We start from the raw sequence: 8589 nt of genomic DNA, 5'->3' as shown, positions 1-8589 counted from the left end.
GTCAGTTAGAGGAGAAGAGTTGATAAGACGAAAAGCTTTAGATTCCACCCTGTTTAGTAAAGCTGTGTGTGGATCCCCCCCAGACATGAGAGCCATATTCCATACACGGGCGGATAAGGCCCTTGTACAGAGCAAGCAGCTGGGAGGGAGAGAAAAATGGACGAAGACGCCATAGGACACCTAACTTCTTGGAAGCTGATTTAGCAAGAGTAGAGATGTGAAATTTCCAGTTTAGATTTTTAGTGAAGGATAGACCGAGTGTGTTTAATGTAGAGGAGAGGGAAGTTGAGTGTTATTGAAGAAGAGAGGATAGTTGTCTGGAAGGTTATGTCGAGTAGATAGTTGTAGAAATTGAGTTTTTGAGGCATTGAACAAAACCAGGTTTTCTCTGCCCCAATCAGAAACAAGTGAAAGATCAGAAGTTAGGCGTCCCATAGCATCTCGCCTTGAGTCATTTAATTGTTGTTGGGTTGGGCGTCTGTTGAACGCTGTTGAATAATGCAGGGTGGTATCATCAGCATAGGAGTGGATAGGGCATTGAGTCAGATTTAGGAGATCATTGATGAATAATAGAAAGAGAGTGGGTGATAGGACAGAACCCTGTGGAACACCACTGTTGATAGTTTTAGGGAAGAACAGTGACCGTCTACTACAGCAGCAATAGAACGATCGGAAAGGAAACTGGAGATGAAGGTACAGAGAGAAGGATAGAATCCGTAGGAGGGTAGTTTAGAAATTAAAGATTTGTGCCAGACTCTATCGAAGGCTTTCGATATGTCAAGGCCGACAGCAAAGGTTTCACCGAAGTCCCTAAAAGAGGATGACCAAGATTCAGTTAGGAAAGTAAGAAGATCACCAGTAGATCTGCCTTTACGGAAACCATACTGGCAATCAGAGAGAAGGTTGTGAGCTGATAGATGCCTCATTATCTTCCTATTAAGGATAGACTCAAAGGCTTTAGAAAGGCAGGAAATCAAAGCTATAGGGCGGTAGTTAGAAGGATTGGAGTGGTCACCTTTTTTAGGGACAGGTTGAATGTGGGCAAACTTCCAGCAAGAAGGATAAATAGAAGTAGAGAGACACAGATGAAAGAGTTTGACCAGGCAGTGAGCGAGTTCGGAAGCACAGTTTTGAGAACAACAGGAGGGACTCCATCCGGACCGTAAGCCTTCCGAGAATCAAGGCCAGAGAGGCCAGGAAAACGTCTTTATAAAGAATTTTAATTTTAGGGATGAAGTAGTCAGAGGGTGGAGGAGTAGGAGGAATATGCCCAGAATCATCCAAAGTTGAGTTGGTAGCAAAGGTTTGAGCGAAGAGTTCAGCTTTAGAAAAGAAGAGACAGCTGTAGAGCCATCTGGATGAAGTAAAGGAGGGAAAGACGAAGAAGTAAAGTTGTTAGAGATATTATTGGCTAGATGCCAGAAATCTCGAGAGGAGTTAGAATTGGAAAGACTTTGACATTTTCTATTGATGAAAGAGTTTTAGTAAGTTGGAGAATAGATTTGGCATGATTGCTCCTCCTCGTCGATGATTCATGACAAGGCTTCGGCCACATTAAAAAGACATCTTTATAGACAAAGGCAGTTGAGTAGGAAATTTTCAGGCTTCCCCACGGGCATGTCGTCGTGAGAGCTACTGAGTTGCTTGCCTGATGGAAGTCTGGGGTGACCCGACAGGACGCCCTCAACTTTTGCCGCCCCCTTTGCTAGACCTAACCTATCTTTCTATCAGTTTTTCCTTTCGTACTGGAGAGGAGTGAAGCTGTCCGGATTAGTAGCCCGGCTGTGAATCTCTAATCCACCAGGGGTCTTCTGAGTGTCGGCCAGTGAGGCCTCAGAGATCCGACCCTGGCACAGTACACCTAGATAGTTAGGGAACTCCTCCCCTGAGATAGTCCCTACAGAAGGGTCTAGGTGAATAGGGACATTAGGAGGCTGCTCTTAGGGCTAGCCAGGATGAAAGGTGTACAGGACAATGTACACCGCACTAGTGGAAAGAGGAGGGATAACGAAATGATGCCAGCTGAAGAGGACGACCGAAGGCGAGAAAGGGCAAGACGAGAGGGCCGAAGGAAGCATGGATCCAGAAACAGGGAAGCCAGGGGGACCGGAGGACAAGATGAACCCAGGGATCCGAGGCTAAGGAATGGATCCAGGGATCCAACGGCCCAGGGACAGGAGGACGAGATGACGGACCCAGAGACCAGGACGGCGAGCATAGCAGGGAGGCGAAGCACCACGGCCGGGACTCCAGGGATGGAAAGACTTCAGAGAACGAAACAGGACGAGAGGTCAGACAAGAGGATGAGGCCCAGCCCAGTATCATCGAGGGAGAGACGACAGAGGAGGATGACGCCCAAGGTTTCCAACTAGGAAGAGAGCAACGACGCCGGGAGCGAAGGAGACAACGTAGGGAAGAAGTACAACTCTTGGCGTCCAAAACCCCCAACAATGCTCCACCCTCCAGCAGCCTGCCGCATATCAGAAGTTTAAAGCAACTCCCACAGCTGACTTCAGGACAGGGTTTGACGTGGTAAACGCCTTGCAAAAGTACATCCTACACTACAAATCCAAGTCAGGCCAAACGTCAACAGAGAAGTTATAATTCACGCAGTAACCCAGGAAGCAGCAGCCACACTCGAAAGCATCACCAGTCTATGCGGGAAACCTGTTAGCTTTCCTGCCATCACCCCAGAAGACAGGCCAAGGAAATGGGTTGTTATGAATTTCCCTCACGGTATGACACTTGACTGCCTCACAGGACACAAACAGGTACTTGAAGCGGAAAGATGCACGCTAAGAGACAGAGAGCAAAACAAAACAGTCGAAACCAGGCAGGTAATAATCAAAGCCACAGGATCCTTCCCAGATGGAACGATTGACTTAGGATGGTTCGGCTCGTACCACATCCGACCCTACACGCCTGAGCCAATACGCTGCTTCCGGTGCCAGAAGTTTGGTCATCATCAGAGGACTTGTTTGCAGCCTTTCTCCTGCGCTGTATGTTCAGGCCATCACGCATCGGAGGTCTGCTTCCAGAGAAAGAGAGAGGGTAATGCCACAACAGATATAAAATGCCCAAACTGTAACAACAAGCATCTAGCATGGAATCAGCGATGTCCTGTCGGGAAGGAAGTAGTCAGGGAACGAATGGCCATCGCTTACCAGCGACAACAAACACAAATACAGGGGACGGCACCAACCAGCAGTACACCAAATCTGGACGACCTGGCACAGTTTCCAGCTCCATCGCGCAGTTCAGATCCCACCACGGAAGCACTCTACAAACCCAGACACACACCTCACACCACATCAGTAACCACCACAGCTACACAAACAGACACAGTAATCACTACAACCACACAAACAGACGAAATTACACACGCCAAGCCATCAGACACTCAGACCTCAGCCAACACACAGGAAGGTAGCGCCATCACACTAACACCAGACACACTAAGGACCCTGCTGAAAGGCTTAATGCTCATCTTGAGACCCAACGCAGGCACCACCGTCATCAACAAGATAGAAGCCCTCATCAACATGAATTTTGGGGGCAACACTCACACCAGCAACAGGGCTGAGACGCTGGAAGTGGCAGAAGACAGTAACGGGGCTGAGACGCCGGAAGTGGCAGAAGACAGTACCTCGGAGAACTCAAGCGACTCAAACGAGGAGGATGAAACAGAACAAGAAGAAGAGAAAGAAGACGACCTCACCCACTCCCGAGCGATGGAATATGCCAACCCCACACACCGATACAAACACTACACCAGAAGCCAAGCCAGCCAAGATAGGGACAGCTCCCCTGTTCTGACCAGGGAATCTTCAACCAGATACAGCTGCCCGGGAAAACCTCACATATATTAACACATATTAACAACACTATTAACATCATGCAATGGAACATCTACGGACTTCGCACCAGCTACGAGCAGCAGCAGTAATAGAACATGTGGACATCTTCATGCTCCAGGAAACCATGTTATCTGCTGGTGAGTACCACCTACCAGGCTACCAGACGTTTCTTCTACCGCAAGTGGAAGGGACCAGGGGACTGGCCACCTTTGTAAGTAATACCATCCCTGCAGAGGTTGTAACAAGACCCCCAGACTGCTGGGTGGGAAACAAAGTACTGGGCGTGAAGATCCACACAAGGAGTGAAGAAATCGTCCTCTACAATGTCTACAGGAAGCACAACGCTGACTTCACGGCCGGAGACCTCTTCAGCAACACATACCAAGAAAAAGTCATCATTGGAGGAGACTTCAATGTACACCATCCAAACATAAATCCAAACGTCACTCGAGCAAATCCCACCGGAACTCATATCGTCACTTTACTGGACCAGATGCCTGAGATCACCTTGATAACGGAAGCGGAAGCCACTCACTTAAGAGGAGGCACACTTGATCTCACGTTTGTATCCACAGACTTGACCCACAACGTACATTGGAACTTGCACCCTACACTCTCAAGTGACCACTATGCAGTCCAGATCACGCTCACTGACATAGAACCAGCACCCGTGCCGATACCATTATTATGGTGGAACACAAAGAAAATAGACTCGGAGGTCTTCCGGCAAGAACTCGATGCCTGGAATAGGAATCACGAAGCCCCTGTAGACATCGACGAGGCGGAGTCGCACCTCGTTCAGGCCTTCCACCATGCCTTAGGAAAAGCCTGCCAAGTGGCACGTCACAGCAATCGACAATACAAAGATCAGTGGTATTATGATGACGAGGTGAAAGAACTATATGCCAGAGTAAATGCCACACAAAAACTTTACCGTCGACATAAAACTTCCGACAATCGCGAACTCCTTCAAGCGGCAATTCGCTCTACAGACAGCAGAATAAAAGAGATCAGGAGGGCAAAATGGCTTGAGTGGTGCTCTCTCTTAAACGCACACACCACCTTATCCCAGTTATGGCGTCATCTAAGAGCTGCCACAACGCCCACGCACAAAGCACCTCAGGAGGAGGCTGACAGGCTTGTCACCTTGTTTCGAGACAGGGCTGCCACCAACCAACTCCCACCTGCTACACAGCAAAAACAAAACGAGCTAAAAGAAGAACGAGAAGCCATCATTCGTAGAGCTTGTCTGGAGGGAACACCAAATGATGTCGACTTCTCGATGGAGGAACTGATCGCTGTTGAGAAGACAGGGAAAGGCACAACACCAGGCCGGGATCAGATCACATACAAGATGATCCAAAACAGCGGGGAAGGTGCCAAGAGGATGCTGCTCAACGTTATCAATGCTTCCTGAAGAGAGGACCGACTCCCAGAAGCATGGAAGCTGGCCAACATATGCCCGATTCCTAAGCCAAGGGACCCAGGGAACCCAAGACCAATCCATCTGGTGAGTTGCCTCGTGAAAACGGCCGAAAAGATGGTCAAGAAGTGATTGGAATACTACATCGGCCCACTTCATCCTCAGTTCTTCGCCTTCAGGAAAGGAGTGGGCACCACCGAGAACTTGGCCGGGCTGCTGAGCACTGTTGATCACCACCCTTCAATAGTTGTCTTCCTCGACCTGGAAAAAGCCTTCGAGTTTGTCAACCCGCTGACCATCCTAGCTGTATTGACACGAAGAGGAATACGAGGAAGACTTCTTAGGTGGATCCAGAGCTACGTCACAGACCGCACGGCATATGTTAGCTTCAAGGAAAACATCCGAGCACCATCACCTTGAAAACGGCACTCCCCAGGGTGGCATTTTGTCCCCCATCTTGTTCAATCTCGTCATGGAGCAGCTCGTGTTAACAGACTTCCCCACTGGAGTGAAGCTCCTCTGTTACGCAGATGACCTGCAGCTCATCGTCCAGGGGCCATGGAAGTTCCAGAAGGCTCAGAGAGCTCTCAACACGCTGCAGGAGACCTGCGTAACACTCGGGCTCAAGATCAACCCACAGAAAACTAAAGCGATGGTGATGAAGGACGGAACTCAGCCCAGGCAACGTCTTCGGATCCAAGACACCGACATTGAGTGGGTGAAAATCCATGCATGTCTTGGAATTCACTTTGACCATATGCTCACCTTCAGACAGTATGTGGCACAGCTAGGGGAGAGGATGTCGGCGAGGATAAACGCCATGCGGAGGATGACAGGACTGGCAGGAGGGGCTGACTTCGGCGTACTACGTGCATATTATATCCACGCTATAAGGACGCTGATTGACTATTCCTCTGTCGCCCTTGCCGGCATTGACACCACGAGTGTGCAGCGGCTCCAAGCGCAGCAGAACAAAGCCCTTCGTCTCATTCTTTGAGCTCCGACCTGGACTAAAATCAGCAACCTACAAGTCGAGACTAACATCGCCCCGGTAGAGGTCCGAATCGCCAAGAATGTGGCCACCATCGCTACCAAAATATTGACAAAATCAGGGTATAGCAAGACACAGGATAGACTGAGGACAGCAAAAGCACAAAGGAACCAGCCTGCAGGCCAACGGTGGAGTCGCAGAGCTAGTAAGTCACTGGAGAGATACGGCCTCAGCCATGTAGCTACCCTTGGCGAGGACCGCCAAAGCGACAACTGCAGCGAGCCACCTCCTTGGACACCACCCCTTGCTGTCTTCAGCTACAAAGTGCCCGATGCTCCAAAACGCGACATTGCGGCGAGAAGAATACATGGAGAACTCTCTATTGCCAGACTCGAAGAAGGACACACCGGAGTGTACTACACCGACGGGTCGAGAGATCCAGACACCGGCAGGAGCGGCGCTGCCTTTGTCCTCAGAGAAGAACACGCTTGGCGCCTCTCCGATGGCTGCAGCAGCCTCCAGACGGAGTTAGCTGCGATTTTTCAAGTCACGGCCCATGCACTACAACAAGAGACCACCACGATCGTCATACACACCGACTCCAGATCTGCAATAGAAGTTCTCCAGCGGCAAAAGATACGAGACAACACGCAGCTAACCACCAACATTCTCGGCAACCTGCAACATCTCCAGCGTCAAGGAAAAGCCATCACCATTAACTGGATACCAAGCCATGTTGGTATCTTAGGAAACGAAACTGCCGACATCGCCGCCAAGATGGCCGCCATGAGAGCAGACGTTATGATGCACATCCGGCCATCGCTATCAAGTCTCAATGCAGCGGCGCGCAAGTTGGAACACCAGATCAACGACACCACGAACAGAATAAACGCCGAGGAGGGATCAAGAAGCTGCTCCTGGTACCGGGCAGTCACAGGAGCAAGAAGCCTCGAGGTAGCAGGAGACACCCCTAGGACGACGAGGGTCCATCTCCACCGTCTACGCCTGGGGTACCCTTGCAACTGGCAGCAGATCGACAGAGTCAACAGAGCTTGCAGCCACTTCCACTTCACCCCAGCTGAACCGCTTCTACATTGGATTGTGGAGTGTCCCCTGACACAAGAACTTCGACAAGCTCTGCATCTCCGGGATCACGACTCCGAATCACCAGAGGCAAGGCCCGCAGCCATCAACCTTATTCCTCTAACTTGCCTCTTTAGAGCATCACAATGTATATGTACTACAGCACCATTGAGTTAAAAAGTATTAAGTACCTGACTTGGGGCGCGTATTGGTACACGTGTGACAGCGCCGCAGGCAGGAAAATCCCCCAAAACGCCAACGCCTAAGTGATCTTCATAAAAATGGTCTGACTATAGTGTGCATATTTATTAGCGTGTCGTGTGTCACGGTTAGTCTGACGGCTTGCGACTTTCCTCCTCCCACAGCCGCTGCAGTGACTTTCTATTTTTTTTTTTTTTTCTTCTTCAGACTTCAATGGTTAATATCCAAGCTCGACAGAGCACAGCACACAACCGTGCAGGTGGTCATTCTTATCCCCCCTTACCCCCCGGCACTAAGCTAGGCTAGCGGTTCGATGCAATTTCTCTTTAGGTCTTAAATGTCTATCAATTAAACCAAGACACGCAGCCATATAAGATGTTACACGTTAATCATAGCTCTAACATGGAGAGAAGAGAGAGAAAGATTGTCAGTTCGAGTCCTCTCCTATTCATGTGTGTTTAGAATACACAGTTTTGTCTGGTAATCCAGGCACGAGGTAGTACAAGAATAAATGGATGAATTAACAAAGAATAAAATAAGCAGGTAAAACAATATAAGAATAGACAAATCAAACCTTCTTCTTCTTCTTATTATTATTATTATTATTATTAATAATAATAATAATAATAATAATAATAATAATAATAATAATAATAATAATAATTAAATAATAAAAAAAATAAATACATAAATAAAAAATAATGGAATGCCAACAACATCTGGTGTTCCCAGGCGGTCACCCATCCAAGTACTAACCGGACCCAACGTTGCTTAACTTCGCTGATCGGACGAGAAGCGGTGTGCTCAACATGGCGTGGTCGTTGGCACTCAAAGTGCCCTACTATATTCCGTATATCCTGTGAATCAAGTCCTTTCTAGGTGTTTCTTGGTTTAATATCGTTTCCCTATTGGATTAATCTCTCTCTCTCTCTCTCTCTCTCTCTCTCTCTCTCTCTCTCTCTCTCTCTCTCTGTCTGTCTGTCTGTCTGTCTGTCTGTCTGTCTCTCTCTCTCATTATTATTATTATTATTATT

At 48.6% G+C, this 8589-nt stretch overlaps 1 protein-coding gene and 1 non-coding gene across 2 annotated transcripts; one reads left to right on the top strand and one right to left on the bottom strand.

Annotated features, from left to right (window-relative positions):
• Positions 1-5752: 5752 nt before the first annotated feature.
• Positions 5753-7531, top strand: LOC123500768. The gene is made up of 2 exons (XM_045249391.1): positions 5753-6224; positions 6336-7531. Exons 1-2 carry the CDS (start codon positions 5753-5755, stop codon positions 7529-7531), a joined length of 1668 nt encoding a protein of 555 aa, XP_045105326.1.
• Positions 7532-8262: 731 nt separating this feature from the next.
• On the bottom strand, positions 8263-8381 carry LOC123500771. The gene has a single exon (XR_006673451.1). It is a non-coding gene; the product is annotated as a 5S ribosomal RNA (ribosomal RNA).
• Between the last annotated feature and the right edge of the window lie 208 nt (positions 8382-8589).

Source organism: Portunus trituberculatus, unplaced genomic scaffold, assembly GCF_017591435.1.
Source record: "Portunus trituberculatus isolate SZX2019 unplaced genomic scaffold, ASM1759143v1 PGA_scaffold_483__1_contigs__length_29487, whole genome shotgun sequence".
Taxonomy (NCBI): Eukaryota; Metazoa; Arthropoda; class Malacostraca; order Decapoda; family Portunidae; genus Portunus; species Portunus trituberculatus.
The sequence above is the reverse complement of the archived record's forward strand: the minus strand, read 5'-3'. Positions and strand labels throughout refer to the sequence as shown.

What these genes read in the sequence shown, in the direction of transcription:
- LOC123500768 (XM_045249391.1), top strand. Translation starts at nt 5,753, where the DNA reads ATGGAGCAGCTCGTGTTAACAGACTTCCCCACTGGAGTGAAGCTCCTC. An exon ending in TGCCGGCATTGACACCACGA is followed by an intron (nt 6,225 to 6,335) that starts GTGTGCAGCGGC and finishes TCGCCCCGGTAG; the next exon opens with AGGTCCGAATCGCCAAGAAT.